Raw genomic sequence first — 12,923 nt, 5'->3', positions numbered from 1 at the left:
CACGTTAAAAATCAAACAAGTGATTTGAATATAAATTAAACATTTGAAATCAAATCTTTTCTTTGCTCCTGTCAGTCCCCTTTTATCTATTTTCTATTTCTGCTTCAATCTGACTGATGTTTCTTTGTTTTCTTTTGTCAAGCCCTCTGTCGCTGTGTTGTTTAGACTCCAGCAGTAGGCTACAATTACTCAATGCATGGTGCGTATTCTATCACACTCATTACAATTACCTCTGGGTGAGAGCATGTCATCTGTTGCCTGTTCATGTTCCCATTTCTCTATGAGTGGTGAGGAAGCTGCTTCCAGCTGCCAGCGCGCACACAACGATGCAACCAGGAAATGGGAAGTCCCTATTACAATGAAGGTAAGTAATGCTTCCTTCCAGTTTGATTATATTCTCTCATTATCTGCAGCACATATTAAATAGGTGCATATTCCATTCATTCATTCTATGTACCGCTTAGTCCATTAAAGGTCGCGGGTAAGCTGGAGCCTATCCCAGCATTAACAGGTGAGAGGCAGGGTACACCCTGGACAGTTCACCAGTCCATCGCAGGGCCAACACATAGGAGACAAACAACCATGTCACACTCATACTCACTCCTAGGGAGAATTTAGAGTCATCAATTAACCTAACATGCATGTCTTTGGATGGGGGGAGGAAGCCGGAGTATCCACACAGAAAGGCCACAGCCCTCAAGGTTCAACCTCCCTCCCCCTGCCCCCCAACCGAGATTCAAACCAGCGACGCTGCGGTGCTAACAACCACACCACCTTGCAGCCCCTTTAATGGTAAATGGTCTGTACGTATATTGCGCTTTTATCCAAAGCGCTTTACATGTACGCCACATTCACCCATTCATACACACATTCACACACTGATGGCGGAAGCTCAACCACGACCCATCAGGAGCAATTAGGGGTTCCGTGTCTTGCGCAGGGACACCTCGACATGAGCTCTCCAGGTTGGGATCAAACTAGCAACCCTTGGGCTACAGGACAACCACTCTACCCACTGAGCCATGCCGCCCCGGTGCATATTCCAGAGCTACCTAATACAAAAACTGATCTTGCATTGAAGATGCTATAACATGAAGTTATAAGAAGAGCTGCACTGAGATTTCTTTGGTTCAGAATTCAAAGACAGATTTCTAAGCATTATTTGTCCCTAATCAGATGTGAGAGGCCAGCAGGAATACCTTCGAGGAGCGTGACATCATTATGTAACTGGCAATAGGGCTGCGGTTACACACACATACACAAATATGCATACTAACACTTCAAAAGAAATTCATCTTTTACCCAGCTTCTAATTGGTTGGTGTGAGGATGAGGAGGTTTTGATGTTCCAGTGCAATGTCAAACAGGCTGCTAATTTCACACACACAGAACATGTTACACTGTGTTTCCATCCTCATTTCTGTTGTGGACTGGGAGGCTTTGATCCATGTCAGTTTATGGATCTCACAGAGGAAAAAAACAAAAACAAACCAAGATAAAATTTTTCCCCAGCATTTTAATTCAGAAAAACAGCGAAAAGGACATGTTTCTGCTGAAAGCAAAAACTAACACACCCCAAGCGTTTCATGGCATCATGTTGCACAAAACCGATCACAGACCGCTTCATTTGATATAGAAAAACGCTTTAATTATCTGTATGATGTAAAGCAAAGCTCCCACAGTGGGTTAAAGAGGCTTTGCTGATATTTTGGCTCAGCACCTAAAAAAGCTAAACATAAATAAAACTATTTATCGCCAATGAAAACAAAGTTTTAACGTTTTGATTTCACAGTATATCCAAGTGTGTCATTTTAGTCCAGATTAGATCTGAACCATAACTGGCCTCACCTCTTCAGTGCGTGACTGCTCCCACAGACTTTTGCTGTAACTATCAATGTTTTCTCAGTCAACGTGCCTTGTTAAAAATGATTTTAAAAAATAAAATAAAATATTTCTCATAGCTTGATGCTCGATATTGGCATTCCTGTGCAGAGGGCCACGTTTTCAAACAACCTGGCATAAATTTACCCTATTAAGTGCCTCAGGCTAAAAAATGCATAAAGTGCATAAAGTGTGCACTGCATGAGAATGCAGTGGTCACAGAAAGAATGTAGATGTTCTCATTCTTCTGTGGATACACCCTCTAACATGCACACATAAGTGCTTACTCTTGCCTGTTACAGTGTGTCGATGAATAATGCACATATTAATCGCATAATGTATGGAAGATTTACTAATTAATTCAGCATTTCCTTGCTCAAGGTTATATAATTAATGCGGTATCTTTGTAGTCGCCAAACATGGATAGCATTCTTAATTTGATTTTGATGACTTTTACCCCATTTTTTTCTTAATTTATCATGATCCCAACTACCTATTCCTATTCTCACATGAGCACCCCTGCTCTACTTTCAACTGAAGTACCATCGTAACAGAACTTTAATAGGCGAGAAAAATACTGGAGAGTTTCTTTGTGAAGTTTTAACTCTCCTGGCAGTTGGTGTTTTGCTGTAAATGTTGAGATCTCTCTCCTGCAGCAACAAGACGGGTGGAAGCTGCCATGTTTGGGACCCTGCCTTTGCTTAACTGATCTACATTGGAGGAAGAAGAGAGTGCAGTTTGGGTAACCGATGCCGCAGGCAGTCCTACGGGGACCGAGGTGGGTCGTCGCTCCGGTACCCTCTCTGGCTCTCCCCCAACTTGGTCCTTTGTTTTTTCCAACAAAATTTGGACAGTCTCTAAGAAGACAACACGGGGGTCAGTTGGAGGCAGAGCAGGGCAGACGCAACTTTCTCTCAACTCCAGAGCCTAGATAGAAAAATGGAAAAAAAAAAATGGATGGAAGTTATTGTGCATAATTCTCTCTCCTCACCATCTAGAAGCTGTGAGATTGTAATCATGTTTTCTGTCTGTTCACCTGATGCTGATATTCATCAGATATTGTTGCTTCTGTGTTTAGAAGGAAGCAGCTTCACAGCTTTAAATTCATCCTGCTGACTTTTTACCTTTTAGTTAGTAAATCCTGAAAATTTCATCCCTTTTTGTCATAAATATTTGATTTCATAAATATATATGAAGAAATATTTTAATTGTTGCTGTTTAAAGAGAAAACTGCTGCTAAGTCTGTTTATTTATTTAGTGCAGGGGTCTGCAACTTGTTTCAAACCAAAGAGACGTTTTCCCCTCAGCCAGCTCAATAGAACTTGTTAAGAGCCACAAATGTTACGAGACCATTTAAAAAAAAGACAACTTATAATTTTTGATAAATATCCACTATAGGAAATGTGTTGTCATTTTTAAAGAACACGTTTTTATTTTGCCAAAAAAGGGATAGACAGACGTTTTTGTTATGATGTAGATATTTTTGAAAAATTTTGTAAAAAAAAAAAAAAAGAAGACCACAGTTTCCAACCATAGTTTTCCAAGGAAAATAGAAAAAAGAAAATATTACTGGTACTTTTAGTGTCATTATGTTGTGGAAAATCAATGCAATTATTCCATGAAAAATATTTTAAATTTACTAAAAACCTGCATTTGTTATTATATCTATATTTAAAAACATTAGTTAGTTCTTTAGCATTTTTAGCCATGTATTAAGAACCATTGTGGAAGGTCCAGAGAGTCACTTGTGGCTCTGGAGCCACAGCTTGAAGAACCCTGGTTTAGTGTTTGTAAACTAAAATTTACTGCATTTTCTTCATATAGCAGTAGGCCAAGTACATTTTGTCCGTAACAATGCGATTAATCACAACATTTCATGCAATTAATTGTGATTAAAATTTTGAATCATTGCCCAGCACAGATTTTTTTTTATTTATTTCACTTATCAAGGATCCACCTAAAGGTGTCATTTCTATCTGCGATAAAGTGGCTTTAAAAAATTGAAGGACTCAGCCCAGTTAACAGTAATGAAAACAGTGCAGATGGAAAATAAATGCAGTTACTTTGCAGCAGTAAAGTATACGCTCTTCACTCACACTTAAAATCACCACAAATACAGTATATGCACTTGGCTTGCCACTCAACAGGCTCTGCCTCTTGTGCAACCTGTGGACTTAATTTGCTTTGCTTAGGACAATGAGCACACTTGTGGAGGTGGAGTGCCCCCAGAAGAGTCGGGTTAAGCAGCTTGAGGCTGTACCCCCTTCGCAAGGTTAAAAACATCACATTATGCATCACTTTCACATGACTTAGCTCAGCTGTTAACTGGCTCCTCTGTGCTGAATTGCTAGATCAAACTGTTTGGTGTGAGGAGGCTATTGCATTATCATACTAGAATCAGAGTTTTATCAGCACACAAATGCACACACACAAACTATATGAATCAATTAATCCCCAGGCAACAGTTTTCATCATTTCACTGCCTGTGGTTACAGCCTGGCCTTGACAAACACTGGGGCTAAAGGTCAGTCCACAACTGAGAATGCAGAGATTCAGTATCATATACACAGAACACATATGCAACACCACACCCACTTGATGGAAAATTAGTGGTTGACGCATCTGTTCAAGCTTTAAGCTTAGAACATATGACAGTGTATTAATAGTCCAACTAACACTCACTAATTCCTGATATACTGAAAATCTATCAGACACAAAACACACCTACGTGTGAGTAGTAAAGATTATGGATACTGACTTTTTTCATAGAAACTACTATCTTAACTGTCTCTGGATTTCCTTCTAGCTTTCAGACACCATTGATTGTCTTGCCACAGTGCCAGCACAGCGTGCAGGCATGTGAGATTGAGCTGCTAATGATAAGGCTGTTTTCTGTCAGGTCCTCAGTTCAACTCCTATAAGACATATATTTTAGCAGGCCTCCTGGCCCTGGTGCAGCTATTTTTTTCTTTGCCTTCCTTAACACCCTACATCTTTTCCCTTCCTCCCTGAAGTCTCTCCCTTCTCCTTTCGTCCTCCTTCTCTACCCCCAACTCTGTGTCTGCAGGTGGATATGCTTATCTCCAGACGCTTCATTAGTTCCATTAAGATTTGTTCCAATGACTCCTAAAGCTACACTGTTCCTTCAAAACAACAGGCAGGAACACAGCATTAGAAATCTTTTGACTTTAATTTGTTCTTGAGATAAGTTTATGAATTAGTACTGTTTACTTGTACAATAAATATGAAATCAATCAAAAATAATAACAGTGCGTTTGTGTGCATGTGTATCTGTGTGTGTGTGTGTGTGTGTGTGTGTGTGTGTGTGTGTGTGTGTGTGTGTGTGTGTGTGTGTGTGTGTGTGTGTTTACCTGTGGTATAAGACGGCCAAGTTGACTGGATCTGTTTCTGTGTGATGGGTGTGTGGACAGCCATTCGGGTAAAGTGGGTTCTCCTGTAAGTCGGTCTACGAGTTCCAGCTGCTGCCAGAACACAGGACCTGCTCGCACATCTGCACATGCCTAGAAAGGACAAACACACACACATCACTAAATAAAAAACACATACATGATGTGGCATCCCTCTGTCTCATGCTAAGTGGAAAAAATCTTACTTATAGTTTGTATGAGTTTGGGTTAGTTTGACAACACTGCCCCCTGGTGTCCTGCCGTCAAATTACATGCTGTGAGAACAACGGCTGCATCAGAGGAGATTCTGTAATCTTAAATTAATCACAAACATTTCAGGAGCAAAAACATTTTAAATAAGTCCTCCTATTCAGTTAAAGGATACTTATGCAATGTAGTACTTCTTGGCAATAGACATGGGAAAATCTCAAAAGAGATAAAATATCCTAAATTTGAGCAGAAGAGGCCTGGTACAGTTGGGGTACAGTTGAAGCTTTTGCTGAGGAACGGTTTTTAAGAGTAAAATGACATGAAAGTATTTGCGTGGCATCCATGATAATGCTTTCCTCTCTCTTTTAGCTAATAAAATGTTACAAGATCCTTTTTTAAAAAAAAGGGCAGCAACATTTAAAATTATGCTCAATTAATTCAAATAGATATTCATCTATTCAAATGGGATTCGTGCAGATGTAAAGTGCAACCAACCATTCACTTTTGTGATTTATTTTCACTTTTTAAATGTCTTAATTGACTGACCATGTAAATTAATTAATATTTTTTCCAGACTGTCCAGGTTTTTACTGAATAAATTAAAAATAGAATAAAAAAAATACACGGTTAAGTTTGTAATGTACTTTTTGTAGTCCACATTTGTAATATCACCACAGTAGACCAATGAGACAGCTTACTGTAAGTGCAATCTGGTTGTCTGTGGTTTTCTTTCTAAATCCTCATTAAGCCTCAGTCATCTATCTCATATCCTGTGATGTTTGCCACCAAGATCGAGGAAAAGCATAGTTATATTACCACATGATTTTCACTCGGCTCTGAGTGCTGGCTTCTTTTAAAATGTTTAGGACTAAAGTCAAAGTTGAACTAACTCTTAGAACGTCCTCAGGGCTATTTTAGTATTATAAGCTGGACAAGTCAAAAACAAACTTTAAACTCCTCCAAAGACAAAAAAAAAAAAGACAGAGATTGAGTAATACGTATCACTGATGCCTAAACTGAACTTTGTGTGAACAAATCTCTGTCTAAATCTCTGTCTAGTATTGACAATCTAGTAATCGTGATACCTTTGCAGCTAATTGCAATCCGACTTCATCTGCCTCAGCTTCCAGTTTCCGACTGTAGGGACGGCTGAATATCAGCTGCAAGAGAGAGAGACAAATGATGGTTTACAGTACATATAACTGTGTAAAAGGAACAAGATTTTTCCTGACATTTAATAAAATTTTTTAAAAGTTTTGAGTAAGGTTTTTGTAACTAGATGTGGGTTTAATGGCCCATAGCTTCATTTACACTGTCTGTCTACAGGAAAGTCACAGACTAACGTTTTGTTGGACTAACTTCAGTTTCCATTATTACCCATCTGCCATGAAATGGTTTCAATAAGCCAGAGTTACATTCATTTTTCACCAAGACTTTGTACTGACGATGAAAGAGTCAGACTACTGTGTAAAGTGTTCCTGGAACATTGCAAAGATAGTTAACGGTCTGAACTCATGCTCCCCAGATCACAATGCTTCCCCCACTTGTGCACTAGCCATTTGGCATGATAGTTGCAGCACTTCATCCACTACTTTTCTCGTTATGATCACTCTGGAGCAAGGAAACTGTAGACTCTTTATACCAAATGACCTCATCACATAAATACAGTCCAATCTTTATGCTTCTAAAAAAATACAAATCTTAATTGTTTTCTGATTAGCCTTACGTATAGATGGTAGGACTAAAAGGTTGTTTAATCATTAAACCTTCACTTTATTTTCACATTGTGCTCGTGGAAATCCAGTTTTACTAATTTCAGCCATCTCCTGTTTGCTCGACCATTAAAGCTAGATAGATCAAAGGATCAATAATTTTACCCTTTTCAAAGAGAGTGGATCATCTCGGCAGCAAGTGTCCTCTGACATGTTTCTTTCAGGAATTAGAAGCTACTCACTGCATCCGTTTGGGTGAAATAACTTCACTTGTTAGCAGAAATGTTTTAAAAAGTCAGCGCTTCTCCAGTTGGAGGCTTTTATCTTTGTGCTTAGTTAAATCCAGATGGTAAGGTTTTTTTGTGGGGGGGGGGTGAATAGCAATGCCTCACCTCTGTGATCTTGTCCTTTGCCCATTGTCCCAGCACGGCCAGGCTGTCTCCGGGACACATGGCCCAGATGGCTGTCACCAGAATAAGAGACAGAAGGTCCACAACATGAGACAGGCTGGCCTGTTCTGCCTGGGGGGGTCAAGAGGGTGACAGGAGAAAAGGAATGAAGGAGAGAAGCAAAGGATTGTGGTGGAGATGAATGAGAAAGAGAGAGAAAAAGAAAAAAACTGTGTTAAGAAGTTTTTGGGAGCTCAAGGAGGCAGCTGGAACATATTGATCGTTCCCATCTATTTTAATGAAACATTTTCGCTGTAACAGATTTAGAGGTTTTAACAGCCAATCCAATACTGCACACTTACCGTGTAACACCGTGCTCATCAATGCTCATTCCCCTCATCTAATTAAAATCTCCTTCAAGCATTTCCTCTGAGGATGTTTGAAGGCTTGAAATACCCACAACTTCATTAGACACTTTTTTTAAGAACAAGAAAATGGTCTTTATGGCTACAGGAAAACGGTTGTTTGTGGGAAGTTAATAAATGATGACATTGTTCACTAACAGCGTGACTGTGGTCATCATAGAGCAGACAAGATTAGTGAGTACTTGGAGGTGACTGTCAGAGAGTCTTTTATCAACAGCTGATGTAACAGCACTGCAACTAATGCCACTTCAGCCAATATTACAACCCTGAGGCAGGGAGGAGGTTAATAAATAGTCAGGAGATGTCTGTGTATAACCCCATATAGTAAATGATGCAGCTATAGAATGTCAGTGAGCATATTTTACATTCTTGTGTAAGACAGACCTGGAAGGCTTCCAGTAGGAAAGCTTCACCTCTGTGTTCGTAGGGCCTGCGAATAACTAAAGTTTGTTCTCGAACATCATTTGAACTTGAGGTGTTTCTAGTGACTCTTCTTCCAAAACAAGGTCTGCTACTGAGCAGCTAAGCCTCGCAGATGGCATCACACAGCATACTGCAACAACTCTGCTTCAGTAGCTAAACAGGTTTGTTTTAGAGGCTTTTTTCTGCTTTAAACTACATTCTTGCATGTCATACAAATTTTTATCTGTTGGCAGAAATTCAATAAAACTTATAAAATAAAAGAAAACTAATAATTGTCATTATCAGTGCTGTGCAGAACAAATTCAAAACAAGTTTCTTTTTTTATGAATGTTGAACGAAACGTTATTTGCAAATAAAGATTGACTTTTTAACACTGAAAAAGGTTATTTTGGTCCTCTGTCCACACATCTGTTCCACATGTTTTTGCATTATAGAATTTAAGGTCTAGGTGATTTCATTGCAAGACACAACACTTAAATTTATTTTCTTTCTCAAGTCATCTTTTTCTCTCACTTCTAACCTAAAAAAATGTTTTTAATGAACTGAACCTTTGGGGGGAGGGGGGTCGATGGCACCCTGATTCCCGGGGTGTGCGGCTGGAACATCGGGGTGTGTGCTGGCCTACGCCCGGTGGTTGTCTGAGGGGGCCTGGTCCTCCTAGGCATGGTGTGGGCCCTCTGCCTTTGGGGGGCGTGGGGGCCGCCTCTGGGCTTCTGGGGCCCTGGGCACTTCGTTCGGGCTGCCCTGGGTAGCCGGCGGCTGCCGATCTTCGCCCACTGGGACCTGTGCCCCAAGACCGCAGGGGCTCTTGCTGGGGCTCACCTCTGCCGCCCTACCAGTGGGGCTGGAGTCGTCTTCGGGGTGGGGTGGCTTGGGTTGGTGCTCCGGGGCTGCTGCTGAGGGCCCGGGTCTCTGGGCTGCCCTGGTCGGCCTCTGACCTCCATAGAGGAGTGGTCGCATTTGCACGATGTCACCCACCACTCTTCATCACTGATCACTCCTTATTCCTCATGCTCTGCATGCTGACACAGTCACTGAGCTGTCCAGTAGATTTTTATACTAAGAGATAATTCTTCTTTTTTTTCCTCTGAGTTTGTATCTGGTCGCTGTTGTGCTACTTTCATGATATGTCTTTTTGATTTGGTTATTATTTAAAAACTCTTAATGACTAGCTGCTCTGTTTTTTTTTGTAAAAGTTGTAGGAAATTTTCTGGCGTGTTCATGTACAAGTCTAACAGTTTGTTGTCTGGTGATGGTGTGGATTGAAGGGTCGTTGCCTTCTGTCTGTGATGTTTTTTGTCTCCTTTCTTCTTTCTCTTTGCTTCTTTTTGATATTTTCCATCTTTTTCTGTCCCCTCCGGTCAGGTCCAGCAAGATTACATAGATTCTGTGATTCAAAGTAAATTAATTAATTAATCAGATTATCAAGAGGAGCCTTAACCCATAGGCCTCCCCTTGGCAGAGCAAATTTGTTCAGAAGCAACCAGATTGTCATTTTGTTTGCAATGATGCTGGATAGGACAGGTTAAAAATAAATAAATAAATAACTGAACCTTAAACTACAACTCTGAACATGAACTATTCATGTTAACCTGTGAGAGCTGAACTTTGAGTTCATTCACGAAAAGCATGAACTTGCACAACACTGGTCACTATTAGTGAAGATTTATGTGACAATAAGCATATATCCATTATGTTTTGATCACTAAAAAGCAAACTATTTATATTTCACCTTTTGCCATGATATTACAGTACCTCTGAAGGAACAAATTCATTTTAGCTTAGTTTTTTGTTTAGTTTTGTATCCATTTTTAATTATAAGGTAAGTGAGAGTTTATTCAGTTGGCTGAATATTTGCAATTTGTGCCACCAGATGTCACTAAATCCTGCACAATGGACTTCTCTGACAAAAATCTGAGAGGCTTTTTTTCTGGAAAAAATAACAGTGGAGTTTTGAACAGCTGTGCTAACAGTGAGGATACTTTCTACTGGGCTGTGAGGAAGAAAAAACCAGAATAGAGTAGAAAATCATAGTAGTAGTAGTAGTAGAAACAATGCGCAAAACACAGAAGGCTGAGGGTCTTGTACTTACAGAGTGATCAAGTATAGCATGTGCCATTTCATGTCCCAAAACAATGATGAGCTGGTCAATGTCTGCCACAGCATTCAGCATCCCCGTAAACATGAACACTTTCCCGTTCTACATAAAGAAAAACATGACACATCTGAGCCAAGTGCTGTTTTTGCATAAATTTTACACTCCTAAGTAAAAATACGGGCAAAAGTAAAATACAAGGAAACTATGATAAGAAGAAAGTTTTCAGTTTGCCTTTCTTTATACTCACTGGCAGGACAAATGCATTGATGTTTGGAGTGTCCACCACATGAACACTCCAGGGGATTTCAGAGACTTCAGAAATGTCCTTGTTCCTTTGTGCCAAAAGCTGCACCAACTGCTCCACCATCTGGTGACGAGGGTCAGTGACTGGAAGCAGGTGCTCTCCAAACTCCTCCATGTGCTGAAACACAGAGAAATTAACAATTTTTAAAGAAGGATTTTGTTTCCTTCTAATCACATTACATTTTAATCTCCACCCCCTTAAGCAAATTTAATCTTCCTTGCATTTACTGTTTTCATTGCCATCTCAATCATGCTAAACTATGAGTAAAATAGATATTTGCAATGCTCTGCATACAAACATTGTGTAAAACACACCCTAGCCCCCCTCTCTCACCGCCTCTGATATCAGAGTAGCCAACTCCATGTACTTTTCTCTGCTGAACACCAGGAGGCGGATTCGTCCTGTCACTGGGGACTCATCCAGGTGTGTAAGGAGGAGAAGGGCCAGTATCACCATAGCAACTCCTGCCCCTGCCACCAGATGCCATCGTCTCCTCAGGACCCATTCACGCATGAGCTGCCTGCGGTTGTCTGGTAGAGCCACCCACCACTTCCTTATACTTCTGTAGACAAATGAAAGCATAACTTTTATCATATCCCTATATGCTGCTCATATAGCCTCATGCATTAAGTCTAAATCATATATTGCTTAACAGTATAACACTTAAAGAAAAGAATTATTGAGATTGTTTGGATTTTGGCAGAGAAAGTAAAGGGGAAAAAATCAGCCACAATAATTTCAGTCAGAACTACAGAAATGCAGACTAAGATCTACGTCTCTTCTTCAAGGAGGCATTCTTAAGGCAACGAAACAGGCAAAAAACAACCTCAAAGCAATCCGCCAAACCAGGCATGAAACAATAGTCATTTTGTTTGAGTCCTCAAAGGGAATACTGAAATACTGAATTTAATCAAAACTTCTAAGATTAAACTGAGCAACTATGTGAAGCTCATGTTTTTTTTTTATCAAAGACACTATGCTAATGATTAAATTGTGACAATTAATTAAAATGATCACATAAAAGCTGTTAAGAAAGAAACGTTTTCAAATGCATTTAATATATATATATATAGAATTGATATATTTTCTGATACAATTATAAGGCATTTACATATATATTCCTAAGTAGAATAAATAATGCGCCATCGTCATAATGCCTACAGAAGTAGATTAAAATGTTATTGATTTTCTGCACGTTATATTAAAGTAAACTGCTTTAAATGCAACTCTTATCTAAACTTATTTAAGTTTATGAAACATTACATATTACCATTGCCTCCTACCTGCCCAATAATATGGCCGCAAGCTTCTGCAGAGGTTTAAGAACCATCCATATGAAGGGAACGGGCAGGGCCCTCATGGAGCCAGAAGTGTGGAAGTGGTGAACACATTGTTTTAGAGCAGGTGAGCAGGACACAGGTACTGTGGGTTTGACGCAATAAAGAAAACACTCTGTGCCGCCATTGCCACAAAATAATAAAGGTGGTCTTGATACAGCGGCTCTCAGTTGAGCAGCTGTTTGAAAGTTGCTGTGAGGGACTAAACACGTCTCATTTCCTTGTTTATAAAGTCGGAACTTTGGATGTATGTAGCGATAAGCGAGACAGTTTCTTAAAACGCTACGGCAAAGTAAGGACATCGTTGTTACAGGAAAGAGGACACCTTATACTGCATAAAGGCTAGTTATGCTCACCCTAGAGAAGAAATTACTATCGTAGGTCGATATGATACTTTTTAACTTGCTCAATGGTGGACTCATGTCGACCCTCTGGGCAGTTCTCAACTGTCAAAGTCAATGCTAATGGGGGCGCTAGCTACGAGTAACCTTGGTTACCAGTTCGGTGACGGTACACTTTAGCGGCTGCACTTGTCCAAAAATACTTTATGACATTTTATACAGTGATCGACATTTTTTTCCCAACTCAAATAAGTCGCATTTTAGTGGAAAGACGAGAAATTACGCAACTTAGAGTAAAAATATTAGAACCGGTTGGATGTGCGACATTCCAGCTTCGTGAATGATTCCTCCGGAAACACTTCGGTATCAACCGTTCCGGTCACGGAGACAGTCTAAA

The 12,923-nt window shown here is 39.9% G+C and overlaps 1 protein-coding gene across 3 annotated transcripts; it reads right to left on the bottom strand.

Annotated features, from left to right (window-relative positions):
• Positions 1 to 1,505: 1,505 nt before the first annotated feature.
• On the bottom strand, positions 1,506 to 12,867 carry oma1 (OMA1 zinc metallopeptidase). 3 transcript variants are annotated; one of them, XM_042006415.1, is made up of 8 exons: positions 12,132 to 12,867; positions 11,182 to 11,410; positions 10,792 to 10,965; positions 10,539 to 10,646; positions 7,602 to 7,730; positions 6,583 to 6,657; positions 5,252 to 5,401; positions 1,506 to 2,807 (listed from the first exon to the last, which is right to left on the bottom strand). In XM_042006415.1, the coding sequence occupies exons 1-8, from the start codon at positions 12,485 to 12,487 to the stop codon at positions 2,481 to 2,483; spliced, it is 1,548 nt and encodes a 515-aa protein (XP_041862349.1). In that variant the 5' UTR covers positions 12,488 to 12,867; the 3' UTR covers positions 1,506 to 2,480. The 3 variants fall into 3 exon arrangements, with proteins under 3 accessions (XP_041862349.1, XP_041862351.1, XP_041862352.1); XM_042006417.1 differs by having other exon boundaries at positions 12,542 to 12,867; XM_042006418.1 differs by having other exon boundaries at positions 11,182 to 11,407; positions 12,542 to 12,867.
• Between the last annotated feature and the right edge of the window lie 56 nt (positions 12,868 to 12,923).

The sequence above is a fragment of the Melanotaenia boesemani genome, chromosome 14, assembly GCF_017639745.1.
Source record: "Melanotaenia boesemani isolate fMelBoe1 chromosome 14, fMelBoe1.pri, whole genome shotgun sequence".
NCBI lineage: Eukaryota > Metazoa > Chordata > Actinopteri > Atheriniformes > Melanotaeniidae > Melanotaenia > Melanotaenia boesemani.
Note: the sequence above shows the minus strand (reverse complement) of the source record. Positions and strands in the feature narration are given on the sequence as shown.